Source organism: Maniola jurtina, chromosome 2 (assembly GCF_905333055.1).
Source record: "Maniola jurtina chromosome 2, ilManJurt1.1, whole genome shotgun sequence".
NCBI classification, from domain to species: Eukaryota; Metazoa; Arthropoda; class Insecta; order Lepidoptera; family Nymphalidae; genus Maniola; species Maniola jurtina.
In genome coordinates, this window is record NC_060030.1 from 14,076,594 (window position 1) to 14,096,313 (window position 19,720).

The 19,720-nt window shown below is 35.6% G+C and overlaps 1 protein-coding gene across 2 annotated transcripts in view; it reads left to right on the forward strand.

Annotated features, from left to right (window-relative positions):
* Positions 1-19,446, forward strand: part of LOC123874131 (protein bunched, class 2/F/G isoform-like) — a 195,877-nt gene extending 176,431 nt beyond the window's left edge. For both annotated transcript variants that reach the window (XM_045919335.1, XM_045919343.1), the window contains 2 exons: positions 5,816-5,867; positions 17,530-19,446. In XM_045919335.1, coding sequence (XP_045775291.1) covers positions 5,816-5,867; positions 17,530-17,742 — 265 coding nt within the window. In that variant the 3' untranslated portion in view covers positions 17,743-19,446. The remainder of the gene's footprint in view (positions 1-5,815; positions 5,868-17,529) is intronic.
* Positions 19,447-19,720: the final 274 nt, after the last annotated feature.

A 19,720-nucleotide genomic window follows, 5' to 3' on the forward strand; every position in this document is an offset into this window, starting at 1 on the left:
TATCGAACCGGTAAGTCGGTGAAGGTTCTAAGGCAATGACTCTAGGCTGCAGGCGGACAAATAATTGCGATTGGTTGACGTCAGCGCCGCCTATCGAACCTGGCGGTCTCTATCGTCTCGCTGCTGCCGTATCGATCCACTGCACTAAACAAAAAATTGTTTTAACAGTCTACTGTATACATATCTATTATTTTAAGTAGTCGCTGACCTCAAAGCTCAGACACTGGCATTGATCTTTTATCGAAGAAAAAACCTTCGAATGTATTCATTATGTAGTCGCTATAAAGTATAATCTCATATATTACATACGCTACATAAGCTTCAAAAATTATGAGCGTGGATATTGCAATTGTTTCATAAAATTGGTAATACTCGTAATTTGTTTTTAACTTGCCTTTGTCATCAGATATTGTAATCGTGGGGTCGTGGAACTTTGTCTCATTCATTATTAAATCATTCATAACTGAGATAGCTGAGTATTGTACAATCTAAGGGAAAGCATTGTTGCGTGACCTTTTTGCGTGACAAGCATTGACCGGCTTCCCCTCAATATTCCACTTTGCCCTTTGTCCGATTCATGTTATTATTCAACCTCTATATAATATGTAAAAGGTTTCCTTTAAAACGCTAAACAAAAACTGTATGTAACCGGGTTATCTTTCATTAGATTAAGTACTTACTGCAGATTACGTGAAACACCTAAAAAATGTTCACAAAGTATAAATTTGTTTTCACGTTCTTTTAACGTGTCTACACGATTTCGTATTTAGACTAATGACTAGTTTGTCATGTCCACTCTAAATTTAGACCGAACCACGCATTTTGACATCAAAATGCAAATGGTATTCAATTGTCTTTTGTACAGAATATATTTTTGGATATCTACCATTTATGTGCAGTACAAATTAGTATGGTTACAGTACTACGGTCGTTGGCTCTATGTTCACCACTAATGTAATTAGTGCATTGGGAAACATCGCTGAGATGTAATGATCGTCATGTACTGGTAGTGGTAGAGTTTCGAGTTTCGACATCTCCCGTCGATTTCCCTTCATTGACCTTGGAAATGTTGCGGTCCGCTCGCCTCGTGGTAACACTTGATATACTGCACTGCAGCACGATAATCTGTCACTATATTATTTGACCGCCACGCCGAATGTTTCAGCATCGTTCACAAAAAATATTGTAAGGATTTTATCGTTGGTGGCATTATATCACCTGTTATCATGAGATCCTTTGTTTTCGCTCTTCGAGAAAGGTCTCCGCTAGAATTGGTCTATCAATAAGTATAGTAAGTTTCTCTCATAAAATGAGGAAATTGAAAAATCAATGTAACTTTTGTATTGACGCTAAAATACTTATCTTTATCATATACAGGAAATGAAAAGTCGGGCTGTGCAGGGTCACTATTCTTAAATTCCTGATATAGTTAATGACTAATGAAGCATACTGAATTTTCATGAGATCTACATATTTATTTCCTGACCTCTGCCGTCGGTATTGTTTGTATCGTGGCGCAGTAAGTGTGATTCATAGTACAACGTGGTTATAACACAGGGTTTTGTTGATTAAACAAATAGATGTGATTGCAATATCTCTCTTTACATTTTTCGTGAGAATGTTCCTAAATACTATTGTTTTACTCTTTGCCTTTATATGAAGTACTTCAACATTGTGCAATTTAGCAGTAGATATTTTCTTTATCCATTCAAATATCCCCGTAGCCATCAAGATAATGCTAAATCACGAAAACTTCGTTTGGAGCACGACCGATTTATATAAAGATTGTCAATTTTGTTGTGTAAGTTATTGTTTTGAACTATTTTGTTAAAGTGACTGAATTTTTTTTAAACAGTTTTTTCTAGCTTTACATTTGTTTCAATACTTGCGCAGAAGTTTTTAAATAGGTACTTCTACTGAACTCATTGTTATAAATTTCATTCTCATGACCTTCAGATTCTAATTATTCCTCAGTTTTGATGCTACAGGGGTACCGCCTACCTAAACCGTCAGGACTAAGGATTAGCCAACCTTGATGAGCTTATAGCTTATGATTTGAGATAATGGATCGAATAAAACTTTTTAAATAATAAAAGTTTATATTTATTTACTTCCTTATATGTCTATTTATGGTGAACTGACTCGCGTGAATAGCGACCTGAACGCACGTGCATGATGACAAACCGCTTATCCGTTCTTTGTCCACTCAAGTTTATATTACACCTTGTAGGTACTCGTACAAAATTATTTGTATGTTAACTCTGCTGCCTTCGCTGAGAGATCGCCTCTAATTCATATGACTTTACTTTCGTTTGTGTGCGAACATGTTCAGGAATATGAATAGGCAATTATTCATAATTGTTTGTTATAAATTTTTGAGTGAAAATACTCATTTACGTTTTATTCGCGACACACATAATATCATACTAAAGCTGATGAGACTATAAAGGTACCTACATTAAATAAATTGTCTTTCATATCAATTATGGTAACGTAGAGACAAAATGTATTTGTTTGCTAACCATTGTATATGTAATATGTATTTTTATTTTTTGATCAAAATGTAAAAAACCAATTATGGCCTGTTATACAATTTGAAGAGCAGTTTAATATAACCTTACCGCATTTTGCTTGTCACAAAACAATTTTACAAAATTGCGAAGCCAAATCGAGTCGTGCGCTTACAGATAAAAATCAATATCGCAAATGTTCTTCACTCCTGCCAGATTCTTTAAACATTCATTGCGGACATAGTTGTCATCGGTTTTGTCAAATGCTTTCTCTGTATTTTTTGTTTCACCTTCTACCATTTCATATGCTTCATTTCTGTGTACAATTTTATCACCATCTACTTATATAATCTGTCACAAAACATCAAAACTTGTTTTACCGAAATCCGCGCCCGCGGAGAGAAAGCAAATTTTGTCTTTACTTTTCTGACACCATGATTTGAGTTTAGCTTTCGAATATTGTGTATCAATTAGCTGCTCAAACTTGAATAGTGCAATTCTGAAGCATGATCTCACAAGGATGTCGGATGCCAGATTATGCACGTCACCGACGGCGGTCATGCGGTTTGTGAACGTTATTCAATACTTTAAGTTCAGCAACGGACTGGTCGAAATCGATACGCAATCACTGCCACTGTTGTTCTGAATGCTTCAGTGGGCTCAACTTGAGCATTGTGCCTCACCTCATTGACGCGACACGGAATCCGAAGCGGGAGAAAGTCAAGTACGTACCCGTGCAACGTGCTACATACGGGCTACCGGATGATTACACGAGTGAGATTGGATCTGAATGGATAAGACCGACAACAGGCTATTCTAATGGCATCTTCAGATGCAGACAAGTAGAGTGTGTCGGTTTATACATCGTGTGCACATGAACTTCTCCATGTTAAACATCCATCAGGTTCATGGTTACGTTGCTGCTTTCTTTTGTTTATGAAGCCGGAAATGTAACCGATAAGACTGTAAAGCAATGTTGAAAAACTTCTTGTCTATTATGTAATTTTTATTCCTTAAAAATCTAAAGCTTTCTCTCTTATTTGCATTACGCTCGACATTTAACGTCTCCGGCTGGACTAGTTATTTGAATCATTAATTACTATCCCATGCTATCAATCAGAAATTCATGCAAAAATAGTTAATAACTTCACAACATACTACCTTAGTTGTATTGTTTGCATACTTGATAAGACAACCATGGGTTAAAAGTCTCTTATCTATACTAATAAATAAAATTGGAGTGTCTGTCTGTAATTTCGAAATAACTACCGCATATTAAGGTCATATGGTTATTTGAACGATACTATAACTGAATCACACGTTTTTAAAATTTTTGTCTGTCTGTCTGTCTGTCTGTCTGTCTGTCTGTCTGTCTGTCTGTCTGTTTGAAAAGGCTAATCTTCGGAACGGCTGAACCGATTTTGACGGGATTTTCACAGACAAGTAGAGAATTGACCAGGGAGTAACATAGGCTACTTTTTTAATCGACTTTCAAAAAGGGAGTTGTGTTTTTCTACCTATGTACACCGAAATCTCCGAGATTTCTGAAGCGATTTGCGTCATTTCTTTTTTAATCGATAGAGGAACTTTGCGACATTGTTTCATAAAAAATTTGGAGTCCAACTCCTCAATCCTGATGCTGCAGGGGATCTGACCAATCCACGCGGGCGAAGCTGCGGGCATCAGCTAGTATTATTATAAAATCTTTCGTTTTCCCATTGTTCTCATAATTGCCATATAATTATTCTTCTGGTTACCGGCCTAATGATCTTACGTTATTATTGTTACACCACTTTAATTATATTATTGTATTTACTATTTATAGATCACATTATACTACAAGAGTATCTCCTTCTGAATTCATATTACGAAACCTTGCTTTACCTTTCAAATAATATCTGGCATATAACTGCAATTGACTGATAAGCGGTTTAAACACGCATTCCTTTGCGATAACTATGAAATCGGTTAGTGAAAATGCTATTTTTAACCCCCGACCCAAAAAGAGGGGTGTTATAAGTTTGACGTGTGTATCTGTGTATCTGTGTGTCTGTGTATCTGTGTATCTGTGTATCTGTCTGTGGCATCGTAGCGCCTAAACGAATGAACCGATTTTAATTTAGTTTTTTTTGTTTGAAAGGTGGCTTGATCGAGAGTGTTCTTAGCTATAATCCAAAAAAATTGGTGCAGCCGTTTAAGAGTTATCAGCTCTTTTCTAGTTTTCTTGTAGAAAATAAGGTTACATAAGCGTTAGGTTGTGGTTAAAGAATTTTAATTAAAAGGTTCATAATATTATGTCAATTGACAAATGTCAAGCTGTCAAGATTTACGTTGCCTTGATACATAATTATTTATTTGAAAATGATGTTTTAGAAAACTCTGATACTTTGGATCGTCGGGGGTGTTATAAATTTTTAATTTACACTTGTAATTACCCTTGGTATGCATGGCGAGTATGTCGTTACTTGATTTTAAATTTTATGGGAAACTAGTTGATGCCCGCGACTACGTCCACGTGGATTTATGTTTTTTAAAAATCCCGTGGGAACTCCTTGCTTGTCCGGGGTAAAAAGTTGCCGAAGTCAATTTCTGGGGTGTAAGCTACAACTGTACCAAACATATAAATCGGTTAAACGGATAGATCCTTAAGAATCGCATAGGAACTCTTTGATGTTCCGGGGTAAAAAGTAGTCTATGTCCGTCCCCGGGATGTAAGCTAACTGTGTATCTTTCATTAAAATCGGTTCAGCGGTTGAGCCGTGAAAACGTAGCACACAGACAGACAGACACACTTTCGGAAGTGTAGATAAATGTTCCACTTGTAGATTGAAAGGAACACATGCAAACCACTATTGATGCTCGAATTTCATATTCGATAGGACACTGCTACATCCGCCACTGGATAATTATGAATGCATCATATAATTTTCAATGTTCCGTTACGCAATTTAACGGCTGAAGCTTTATGAATAATATATCGTAGGTTGGAATATAAATTGCGGTAATATTTAGATTTGAAGGATTTTGTTTTGATACTATCTGTTTCCACATTAAAATTGTACAATAAATCGTGTTTTGCTTATCATTTCATTTTTTGTACTATTTTTACTCTTTGTTACAATGTCATGTGCGAATATCTGTTAATTTATTTATGGAGTAGGTAGGTAATATTAGATCTTTCCCGTGGGAAATTTTGATTTTCTCCCTTATTATCTCTTTGAATATATTTTTTAGGTTTTTGTTTTGTGTAACTTGTATAATATTTTTTTCTGGCACGTGATGATATGAGTTCTCTTTTGTTACAGCGCTTCAGGCACAAGCGCCGTGGCCATCGACAATAAGATCGAGCAAGCTATGGTGAGTAAAACTGCATTCATTTACTTAATTTAAATATTCGTACATATAAATGTGGGCAAAATCTATTAAGAACGTACAGCATTTTTTCTCTAGACTACTGAGATTTTTATATCTTTTACAAACTAATGAAAAATTAAAGAAATTTCCGAATTTATAGCATTACCTGCGACTTGAAAGTTGAAACACTGCCGCAATGGTGACAAATCTGAGAGTTAAAATTTATTTGTTTCTAAACAAAAATTACATAGTTCTTCATTGAAGAGTAAAATATTAGTGACTGCTTTAGATAAATAAATATACTAAATAAGAAAAACGTATTATATATAGACAAAGTTATGAGATACTAAATGTTAATGTAACATTAATATAAACTTTACTGCGTTATCCGTAGATAACTCGGTTGATTTGATTAAGAATTTGCACCGATTGAACATTAACACCCACGGAGACGGTAAAAGTTAACCTTTTCCAGTCGTATGGAAAATCAAGTTTGACTAGATGCAGCTCACCAGTGAAGACTCCCCGTTTCCCGTGTACAAGTAAAGGAAGCTCAGATGCTTCGTCGTGTTAGAAAATAAATTTTCTAAATGACAGAAGGACTAGGTTGCAATCTGTTTCGCACTTGAGAAGTTAATTATCTTTTGAAGATTTATTGCATGATGGAAACAGTTCTGAAATATATGCGTTTGCTTGGGGTAGTTATTATTGTGGTTGGTTTGTAGTTTAACCAGGTAATGTTTTACAAAGAAAAAGTTCGTTCGTACGCATTATAATTTCTTGCGCTTTTCTAGATATTCAAGTACTATTATTTCTTTACCTTAAATTTTTTAATATGTTTTGTTGGTACATTATTATTTATCATATCAGCTTTGCGGATTATCTCAGTGCGACCTGTGAATTCTTTATCAGTAAACTTCAAAACAAAAGTGATGAATTTGTTATTTCTTACTATAAGTACGTATTTTGTTTTGAATTTAAAATTAACGTTGCGATAAGACAGGTCAACAATAATATAAACAAACAATAGGTGTTCACGAAACGTGATTAAGACATTATTATTCTAATGTACCTACCTACTAGATTTATGCGCTTGTATGTTTCCTACGTGACTATCTCTGTGTCATGTTGCCGCTTTATGCTATCATAATTGGCCGTAAATAGAGGAAATAGCGCAATAAAATGTATGTAAGAAAACATCGGCTTCGATGAATGGAACTAATTAGTTAACTTCAGGCCGTTCGCTGTGCGAATCCGCAATGCGTAAAATCGACGGAACAAACAGGCGTCTGATGACGTTGATATATATTTTGCACAGATACTTTGTTTTTAAATAGAGAACCGGTATAAGATTTCATATGTAAATTGTTCTGTCTGTTTGCGACGAATATTGTGATTTAAATTTTAATCCTCAACATACCTACTCGACTACTTTAAAAATTCCAATATATTTTTAAGTTTGCTAGGTAAACCGTTTGTATTGTTAATGATAACCATTTGTTAGAAAACATTAAACATCATTGCATGTAAACTATTGATAGCGCGGAAGATATTTGATTCATATAATAGCATAGAATTAGTTTTGTTTTCTCATCCAACACATATTAAACATTTACAGAAATAACGTCGTAAAATCTAACTTAAGTTTAAAAGGTGTCAATCCAACGATAAGGCCCGAACTCAGTTGTACGTTGTGGATACAAATTGTAACCACAACGCTGTTAGAGCCCAAACAGGAAAGTCTAGCCTACTAATTAGTTAATACAATTTTATTATTAAAATTAGGCCTTACGGTCTAATCCAAATTATTGTGTAAACGACTCGGATGTACAATTAGCAGATAAAATTAAATTACGTAATTACTATGCGTATCCGTAAAACGCCTATCATTAAAACTATGGCTGGCCATTAGCTACGAGTATGTCATTAGGACTAATTAACTGTATCACATTGAACCGGAATACTTTCATTCGAGAAAAGTCATTAGTGAAAAAAAAAGCCGTGCCGCCAACGTTCCAGTACGATTCCGTTTAAAAACCAAAGGGTTATGGGTTTAGTAAAAACTGTCATACCCCTTCTAGGTTAGCCTGATTCTATCTTAGACTTTATCATCATTTACCACTAGATGAGATTGCAGTCAAGGGCTAACTTCTATCTGAGTAAAAAAAAAGACACAGTAGACAAAACATTTGAAAAACTTCGCTCAAACTCGCATCCTCATTATTTTGAAGGTATGCCCCTAGAACGACTAATGGTTCAGGTGAAAGTTGAGGGTACCAAAGCACGCGTCTGATCACCCATGAGATGAACGGCCCAAATAAAAGCCAACATGGAAATCCTATTGCATGAGTGTGTAATGAAGATAATCGTCAAGAAGGGGCGGAGGAGTGGCATGCATGTTATAAGGACATAAAAGCACTGCTTTACACTATTTGAAATTGCTCAATGCTCATTTTTGGCCTGCCAATAAATAGTTTCCTACGTAAAAAGCCTCGGCCTGGATGACCTAGACGGGTAGTATCCAAGTGAAACGCGTTAGAATAGAAGTCGCAGCACAGATTATATTATAGTTAGATTTGCTGCTGTTTTTTCTAATAAGACAGTTTTTTTACTCGTACAAGTTGCTTGAAAATCCTGATTTTGTATCCCAATCGCCACATGCGGTATTTTTGTCTACCAATGCTTCAAGGTTAACGTGCCGAATTAACACGCTCTCAGGGTCAAACTAATTCAGTCTATCGTTGGGATTCTAATAGACAACTAAAACAAGACAATCAAAATGCTTCTGTGTCTTATAATTTATATTTCGTACTAAATACTTTTGCATATTACTGGACGTGTTGGTCTTGGTTATATTGCTATAAAAATTGATACGTAGGTACCTACTTTCCTGCATCTTTGTCTTTGTGGACTATTAAATCTAATTGGTTCTTTATTATCTTTTTCTTAACATACAATATTATTTTTATACGAACTATGGTTTAAGTTTCTGTTTACCTGGTCTTTAGATAATCTATACTCGTATATAAATATAAATAGATTAACTGCTTGCTACGTTAGTCTTGGTACATAAATCCAATATTGTTGAGTTGCGGAACTATTGTTTCCCATATAACCTGGTCTTCGTATTCTCACTAATGTTTTCATTACATTTGAAAAATAATATCCAAAATTAGGTTTCAAAACAAAAACGCTGTTAGCCCGAGCGTGTATACCTATTATGTTGTTTGCCAAGAACTTTGTATCGAGCGCACACGGATCTTGCGCGGCACACTGACATGGCCGTCATGCGTTGTTACTTGCGCCTTTATCTGCGCCATGTGCATTACGCGCAATGCCATTCGCGCAAACGAAAACTTGAACGCTCTTAATTCCATGAGTTATACTCCCCGTGATTAATGGTCTTTTATTCCCTAGTAAAGAAGTTATAGTTGTAAATGCTCTATCTCTGCGTTGCATTACTTATTGCTGAGAGTTGTGATCCCTTTCCATTCATCAGTTCAAGGGGTTTACTTGGGTTAGTAAATTGTAACGCAGTAAGCTCCCACATTCTTCCCGAAATATTGAATCAGTCTCAATTTTTTTTCCAGTCGCTTTCATGATAGAAATCTTTGACATGACTTCTCAGATTTTGATCTCCATAGTTCACGGGAGCTGATGGGAAGCAATTTTTTTTTGGGAAATTATTATTTCTATTTCCACTCAGTTGTATTATCATTGGCGGTACTTGTTTACAGTAATCCACGTCTTGTAACTTTAATGAAAGTTTTTCTTGAGGGATGGCCTCACAAATTGTAGAGGACACTTTGTTGATAAAAGATTTGGAAGAATTGATTTCTTTAAATGATTCTATAAATTCACCTGTAAGATTTTATGAAATTTTTCCTTCATGACTATCGAGTAGGTAAAATAACAATAGCTGTGCACATTGTTAAAATGTATGTAATTAGGTATCTCCGGATGTATGCGTAGAATGTGTTTCATAACACACAGTTTCATAACGTATTTTTAAGTTGTGCTCTTGGTTATAACTTACAAGTTAAATCTAGAGCTAATGTATATACCGCACCGATTTCTTAATACTGGTGTATAGCATTTAACTGATTTTAATCAATGTAAAACTAGTTTTTGGTTCAAATAAAGAATTTAAAAAAAAAAGTATGTGGTTTAAATAATAGGATGCAAAAACGATCACTAACTATCAGTACCAACTATATGGTCTAAATCAAATTCGAAATAAATTACCTAAAAACCTCTTATTTTTTAAGATTTATTTTTGAGTTTAATTCACACTATGTTAAGTCGAATATTAGACTTGTATGTAATAAGATGGTTCATGTTTAGAGAATACTGGTAAGTTATCAAACAAGAAATACTACATCAACAATTTGATGTGTCCTTAATTATGCGTTATTATTAGCTGTTGGTGTTATGTTATGGACAAGAGTACGTCATTATTATAACAGTAGATGGACTCACTAACCACCGTTATTAAATCTTACACTCTGGCTTAAGTACTAATGAATATCCACTTTTAATATAAGTATCTTCCAATCAAGACTGAATAGGCATTTTATAGGCAAGCTGTATCATCACTTGCCAATAAGTCTAATTGTAGCCAAGTGCTAGTATATTTTTAGAAACAGTGTCCTTAGTTTTCTAGTCGACTACATTACAAAGCGGTTAATAGTTTATGAATCTGGAAACGTGAAGATGTATTTACTTAGTACTACTTTTTGATAAATAAAATACAAGTGTAAATTAAAAATTTATAACACCCCCGACAAGTGAAGGTTACAGTAACTAGAAAAGAGCTGATAACTTTCAAACGGCTGAACCGATTTTATTGGATTATAGCTAAGAACACTCTCGATCAAGCCACCTTTCAAACCAAAAAAAAATTTAAAATCGGTTCATTAGTTTAGGAGCTACGATGCCACAGACAGATACACAGATACACACGTCAAACTTATAACACCCCTCTCTTTGGGTCGGGGGTTAAAAATAAAATACACTAATAATGTACACTGCATTACAAGTGTATTTTATTTTTACTTTGACGTAACTTCATCATTCTAGGAGTATTTTAAACTTTCATAACAATACTATTTGCTTACCTTCGCGTTATTCAAAATTGTTTTGAGTTCTATATTACTTTATTTTATGTTGACACAATTTGTCTTAGTTGACATGAGTGTGTAACTAAGAATGTGCTGTTGCAGCTAGTTGTTGTGAAATTACAGTTTATTACACCTAGACTAAACAAGCACATTTCAGTCACATAAGCGGACTTTACATTTTATAAAACGTTTAATTCTTGCTAAGTATCACTGAATTTTGCATTACAGATTGGAATGGGTACGGTACAGTCTTTTCGTGATTGAAATTAAGATACATAGATGTGCGTTATTGGTCGTGCAATGTCTATAATTAGCCGTCGCAGATGGCCTCAAGCGATTGACCCCAATCCAGCCCTAATGCCCACTAACATCGCAATGTATTTTTATCACTCCATGTCCAGCACGCTTGTCTGATTCTTTTTGCTCTAATAACTCGGCAGCGTTAGTGCTGTTTACTCGCTTGGCTTGTTTTCGAGTGACCGTATCAACACCGATGTTTCTATAATAAGTATCGTTTTCAACGGCATGTCCACATACTTTTCTTTTTATTGCTTTCAGTACTGCGTATTTCTTATTATCTGATTAAGTAAATTGTTAAATGACAAGAAGCATAAAAGAATGTTGTACGTAGGTATGTCATGCGTATATCATGAGATAAAAATAAATAATCAAGGCAGAAGAATTAACTCCTTGCAGAGCCATATTTAGTAGTGTCATTAATTAAAAATAGGCTCAGTCACGATCCGTGTGACACCAGATCGCCTTGAAACGACATCGAATGAAACTAGCAGTAAACGTATTCTTGTAAGTCGCTGCTCAGTGTATCATTTCTGTCTTGTACTCTTGCTAGTTTCGCAAGATCACACGCCTTCACGCTGAGTGTTACATCACCGCAGTTATGTTTATCCAAGATTCACCCAATTGATGGTTGGAAGCCATAGCTCACACTACTGACCCAAATTCCGCTAGCTGTACACGTTCTCAGATAAAATAGGCTATTTTTTCTCTTTGATCACTCGCGGCGCACCGCTGTGTAGCATCATGTTTGTTTACATAATAAACTCCCGTTAGTTCTTTGTCTTGCTAAACTCTTTAAAAACACGCGTTTTTTTGTTACAGTACAAAAGGTGCAAAAATATATCTGACTATTTATCAGCTCCTTTTAATCTCTGGATTATCTTTCAATACTTATTCATTTTGAGAGCTAAATAAATCCATTCCGTAACTCCCAAAATAAATATTATTACCGCCGTATAAAACAGCCAGTTGTTCGAATTAAAATAACCTTGATAAAAATAAATTGTTTTGACAGACCGCTTCCTTTATTAAAGACGATATAAATGAAGGCGCGGCATTAAGTTTTCGTTTGCTTTATGCTGTGCCGTATGCTAATTTGCTTTGTGTACGTGATTTGCATGAACCAGGCGTGACCCGGCTGGACTGAGAATAGACACGGAAGGAAAGCTGACCGAGTTGTGCCACTGGAGTGGAGACACGTGCTCCACTGATTACACTGTCGATTGCTGTGAGACAAGATAGAGATAACCAGGCGTTATGGGTCACGCAGTGGCCGTCAAGTGCCATGAAACCTAGCGATAAATGTTTTCAAAGAAATCCATACTTATCCATACTTAATATTATAAATGCGAAAGTGTGTCTGTCTGTCTGTCTGTCTGCTACGTTTTCACGACCCAGCAGTTTAACCGATTCTGACGAAATTTGGTACAGGGTTAGCTTATATCCCGGAGACAGACATAGGCTACTTTTATCCCGGAAAATCAAAGAGTTCCCACTGAATTCCCAAAAACCCATCCGCTCAACCGATTTGTATGAAATTTGGTACCAAGGTTTTTAACTACTTAACGATATTCAGCAAAATCGTTTTGCACTGAATTACTATTATAATTATTTTTCACAGACAGCTTTATCTATGTGGTTCTAATAAAAGTTCCACAATAAATCCATCGTTGGAAAAATACTCAAAATGTGGAATCATTCGGATTTTATCTATCAACAGATTGCTTGTATCGGCCCTGATATCGAATTTGAAGTACTAGGTGATGATATTAATAAACAAGTTGTTATTGTAGGAATACGACCTTCTCTTGGGTAATACTTTCCATTAACTCGACATAAACAACAATAATATATTTTGTTATCAATTCTTAAAAAGTTTCCATTTTGCATTTTACGTAAACATAACTTCACAATAACAATATTTTATTTTACTTTGTTGATTTGATGGAAATCTGATTTTCACTTAGTTAACGCAGACGCATGCTGCATAACTACCAGACAAAATAGTAAACCTATTTTATCACAACTATTCACCTGATATAGATATTTTTCGACCTTCGCCTGTAGTTTCTAGCCAGTTTTAATCTGCTTTCTTTTCAACATCATCGTGTCAACTAGTTTAAAGCTATTAATTAACTTTGATGATGCGGTGCTTTTAATAAGCTTTCAATCTCATTTCATTATAATATGCATCCTTAATTTCGCGTGCATCGAACTTTTGCATCAACAATGTTGTCAGCGACGTTTTTAACTTTGGGTTCAATACTTCTCTATAATTTTATCGAACAGAGAGTCATACCTACGCACTTTCTTTAGGTCAAATCTCAAGTCTTATTTGCCTATACGACTCTTGTTTTCGTTATGTTTATCTCTAACGTTATCAATAGTTGATAAAATAATTCAACAACGTCAGTGCATGTTTACATCGTATTTTATAGGATTAAATGAAATAAATGTGCTAGCAATAATCCGGTACTCTGTTGCAGTTGATAAAAAAGTTTGCCTGTACGCCTGGTCATGGACATTTACCCTTATCACTATCCAGTTATAGGCACCGACACACTCTTATACATTTGTGCAACAAGTTTTGTGACATCAAAATACATTTTTGCAATTGATATTTAAATTTACTATAGTTTTGAAGTCCAAGTTCATGCTTTTTGATTTTCAAAGTTGTTCGTTCTTTAACTAAAGTTTATCACTTCTTGTTTGATAGTTTTTATCATTACTTAACACAGAGGGAGCAATAATATCATCTATAGCTTCAAATTTAACCGTAACAGAACAATTATGAAACTGTGTCATATAAGTATAAATAGTGAATTGTCTTCAGCTTTGCAAACATATATTGTGAGAGAACAGTATATAACCAGACATTACCGCAGAAATGTTTGCGCATGTGCTTTTGGAATACCTCAGGTCCACTGTTATTGAGTTCGCATATTTTTATTTTCACTTGACTGACGCTGATAAACAATTGTTCTTTGAACATATTTTACTTGTTTGCATTAGCGATATTATGCATACAAAAATCGAAAACACGCAGTTCATTATAACAAGTAACAAATTTTATTATAACACAAAACTATAACAAAAAATAAAACTTGAAGTATCTACTAATTTTAAAAAGTTTAATGGGACATTATTATTAACAAAAAACACTATACTAAACCTTATCAACAGATAAAAAACAGCCGATTTTGATAATATATAATACAAGCGTCAAAACAACATAGATTGCCTAAGCGAATTTGTAAACAAAAGAATTGGGAGTATTAATTGTGTCATTAGTAGCACGCCAACGTATCTCCGTGTTATACTCGATTGTAAAGCGTAGCCGCCGTTTAATATGACGATGATGTCATCCATAAAGTTTACCATCGCATCTAAATGTCCAACTCTTGTGTCTTGTTTACTTATTCCAGCAGTGAAACCTGTTACTTTATCAATGTGATTTGAATCGTTGATTAATTTTTTTGTGATCCGATCCGAATCACAAAAAACGCTGTAGTTGTTATTTTTCAGATATAAACTAGTTTCTATACGGATGTTTATATCTGTTTAGAAACTTTTATTGTTATTTATCATTTTGATAGGTTTTGTTATTTGATAATAGATAGAAAAATGCTGATTACATTTATGATATCAATACTTTTTAAACTCAGTCTTTTGTCATACTGTATTTTTAATTTCGTTTTACAACGTAGTCATAATAATTAAAACACGGGTTTGGTTTTCGAAATCGTTCACCAAACTACACCGGCTATCTTTGTTCCTTCCACTTGGTTCCCTGTTCAATGCAAAGGGACTTTTAATTCTTGTGTCCTTGCGTCCATTATATTATCATCGTTTTCTATATTTTTGTACGTGACTGCGAAAAAGTTCACTGCACTCACGGATGAGGACATTGCACCGTTTTCGATTACTCTCATCTCAACGGATGGTGTACTGTTTTAATATCGATAAAATCAACTCGTGCCTCTTATCTTGTCCCCTAAACATATATCTCGTTATCTAATTTACCTACTGACATGCTAACGTCGAGACATGCGATAACTACTGTTTAATATACTTGTGCCATTATCGGATGAGTGATGTGCGCTTAAACTCTAATCACAAATTTCCTGTTTGCCGTGCGCACAGGTTGATGCGATCTCAGAACTCAGTCGAACGAGGCTGCAACCAATTGAATATTAATAATGCGATTCGTTTCAATGAACCTATTGGCGCCCTGTCAATCTGCATCTGTGACGCAGGCGCACCAACGGTAATCGATCCAATCCAGTATTCTGTATTATTGAACATACAGATTCTTCCTACTCTCGAAGGTCGCAGCTCCCACGTGAACGCCACATCACTCTGTTTATTTTTAATCGGCTCTAATTATAAAATGAGGAACTTTAGCTCAGACCACATTTAGTGTCATGAACGAACGCACTTGGTGTACCTTGAGTCATTCACGTAAGAAAATCCACATTCCATGCACGTTGATGTGTAGATAAATAGATACATAGTAAACTTAATAACAGAAATTATGAAGGCAAAGATTCTTGGAATTACATACGTTGTCGCCAATGATTGCTAACATGGCAAATTGAATTCATGTGATTTTAATATAAATCTTGTATCGTAATTGATGTCCGCATTCCTTCTTTACATTATCATAAAAAAACCTATTGCTTGGTTAGATTAACTCGACGTCTGTAATCCTTATCCAGCTTAAGTACATTTTTTACATCGCTTAAATGTCTTAATTCATTTCGCCATCGCTGGTTATGGGATGGAGAGGTAAGATGATTGGTGATAGTCCCCATATTTTAAATGACCTTGTAATTATTATATTACAAAATAATTATATGCCTTTGCCATAAATGGATAAGATTTCAAAGGTGCAATCGTAAAGAGACGAAAATAAAAACGAATAAAGATAAATATGTGCCAACAGATACAGTTAGTCTTGGCAATATGTTCAAGCAATGTATCGTAGGTTCTAGAAAGAAGCAATGAACAATAAACTTTGCTCTGCCGATGACCGACGCTGCCTCTACTAATTATTATGTAGAGTTTTCCTTTTGCATCGCCTGTTGAGGAACAATTAACTATTTAAAACTATGCATCACAGAAAACGTTTATAAATTAATGCATGATAGCTTTAATACATGAATTAGTTACCACAATAAAGGTAAACAAAACGATTACAAAATCCATAAAACATGGAGAATGGAGATAAACAGTGTAATATAAATTACAATGATTATTCAGTATTAATATTTATATGTGCTAGGTTGCCGCGAACATAATTCACGTAACTTTGAAAACAAGAGCTTTGTTGTTATCGATATAATCTCTTTGCTAAGTAGGTATGTATTGTTGTGTACAGGGTTCATACGCCGATCGCGTGGCGGTGACGTGTAGTGCCGCCATTTTAAATAGGACATGCTCGCGCGCAGACCATCAGTCGCCCAGTAGGACGCGCAGACGCTGCTCGATATCGCGCCACTCGCAGTGTCCTCATACTCAGTATTACTTTAGTCGTCGTCGACTTACAACGCATATAAAGTCATCCTGAAAAACCGGTCTCAAACTGAAACATGATTGATGTTATCCAACCCCGTGATGCCTGCCTCTACGAAATCAGACAGAAGGGTCAAAAAGATCCCTGTTACGTGGTCGTGCCTAATCCAGAAGTACGTTGTCGATAATAATTTTTTTGTGATTATATTTTGTGTATTTTTTGTTCGACTTTAAAATTTTCGGACTCTTGAGCGCTCTTATCGCGATATTATATTGAAATCTCTTGAGTTATTGCACCGTGTTGAGTTTATTTGTTTTGTGCGACTCGAGGAGTCTTTATTTTAGTCGAGTGTTTTGATTATTTATTATTGAATCGTTATCATAACTAAACCGTCGTCCGTATATGATTTGGCTATGGACAATTTCTGTCAATATTTTCTTTATTCTAAAATTTATTTCTTATTGAGATAATTTATAGGACTTTTTATAAGCGCTTTTTCTTTTCTTTTCTCGTGACTTTTTTGAGGTGACTGAATTTAAATTCTTTCTTGAAGATTGTTTTTCGTTTATGTAAAAAAAATGTTGTACGTTCTGAAATGTTGCCAATTTATGAGGTTTTAGTTGTCGTCTTTTACAGATAGACAGATTTTACAGAACAGTAAAATCATTTAGACCTAGCTATAAGATCATGTTGGTGTTGATAGTTATTAACGTGCGTGTTTGCGTTGTTCCAGGATCTGGTTAAGAGCCACTTGATGTTCGCGGTGCGCGAGGAAGTGGAAGTACTGAAGGAGCGCATCGCGGAACTGATGGAGAGGATCAACCAGCTCGAGGTGGAGAACAGCTACCTGCGCGCGCACGCCAGCCAGGACACGCTGGCGCAGCTGCCGGCCGCGGGCGCCAAGCCGCCGCCGCAGCCGCAGGGCCCGCAGCCGCCCGTGTCGTAGGGCGCCGCCGCAGGCCCGTGACACCGCTCCCCGGCTCGCGGGCCGGGGAGCCGCCCCGGCTGTGCTATGTTAGTTCGTGCGTCGAGTGGGCTCGAGCACGGTCCCGCGCGGAGGGACGGAGAGGTTACGCCACGAGTATCTAGTTAGCGCATCACCCGCTCGAAGCGGCCGCGCTCAGCGAGCTTCGACATTATGCTTGGATTCATAGAAGTATATTTTCCCGTTATTTAATCTTTAGGGTGCAGAATTTCGTGCTAACCGCCACGCTTCCGCTACGCATCTCGGCGACGAGCCTCTTCAGTGTCGGCGTAGCGACGTAACTAAGGTCTACGTCTACGCACCGGTATCCGTACCGTACCTCCTACCCCACATAAGAAACTATCTCGTAAGTCGTGTTTATATGATAAAATATAACAAAATAGTTAAATAATACTTACGCATTGAACAATGACTGTTAATTTATTTTCTATTTTTTTATAAGTATGTAATTTAAGTTATTTATCGAGTAACTTTTAACGTGTTACAATAAAATGACATTGTGATGTGAACTTGACTCTGCAGTTGTTTATGGAATTATGAATATTTTAAGGTTTATCCATTAGTTTGAGGAGATTCTTAGAAATGACCGAGTGTTTCTGTTGATCGCTGAATGAGTTTGATCCCTTAGAAATGTTTCTTAGTTTGTTATGTAGACGAAAGCGTTTTGCTCCTGATCAATTTTAAACAATTCTATCTAGCCCAAGGCCTAATATTTTGCAAGTTTCCATGTGTCATTTCTTCACATAATAAAGAGTTCAATTTATATTTCATAGTATTTTTAATTTTTATTTGTACGTCAAACTATAACACGAACTCAATATAATAGATACATGTGTCAGTATTTCATTCCGCCAAGCAAATATTCATTCACCCTGAGGCCTCTCAAGTATAATGATCTGTCAGTAGTTGTTTGCATGTGTGATGTTTTCGTTTAGTCGTATACTATTAATGAATACAGTTAACTTTAATGTTCGGATGTACCATCAGTAATTGATGTTAGTTACTAAAGAGTAAAGAGTCGCTTAGAATTAGTCGTTGCGAGTGTAGCCTCGTCAACGCTGGCTTTAGTGGATTTTGCACGCTGAAACTAAAAAAAAAAACTATTTTTATTCCAATCCTATACTTATAAACGATAATAAATAGAGGTTAAAAAGCGATTAACATTGTATTTTTTTAATGATTAAAAATTGTTTGTATATAGTACAAGTTGTAATAGTCGCGAGGTGGTTGTACATACGAGTAGAGCGTGGGAGAGGAAGGAATTGCCTCGGAGACTGGAGACTCCGCGAGACGTGTAATTAAGTTTAACGCTGTATTTAAATTTTGCTTTATTGTTTATCGTTGAGTAACCGAACAAAATGGCTGGGTGATGTGTAGTAGTTAGTGGACTCCAGGGGTTGCCCGATGTGAGCCCAGCGACTGTGACTATTTCCTAGTAATTATATATTATAGTATTTTGTACAAGGCTACGTTACTACGTATGTGTATAGATGTTCTATGAGCTATTTGATTATTGTGAATACTTATGCAGTAATTTACTCCATTTATTAGATATGAAATTATTATATGATTCTGATATTGTAAATATACTGTAAACAGAATGTCCATTGTAGCTTATGTTGACAGGATGGTTCCTCGTACCCAATAAATGCAAAATTACTCGAACGTTCTCTTGTATTCTTTGATTTTTATCCTCACCCTTATTCCTACTCGACTGAATAGTTATAATTACGCAGTACTGCTACCACAGATAACCAGAAGCTACGTATGACTAAGTATAAAAGCTCTGGCCACTATAGGCAGAGAGGATGTAAGTAGGTTCGACTCCTATTGTATGATACCCATACTAATATTATGAATGCGAAACTGTGTGTCTGTCTGCTAGGCTGTAAAAAAGCCTATCTATTCAACTAGTTTTGACGATAGTTGATTCAGAAAT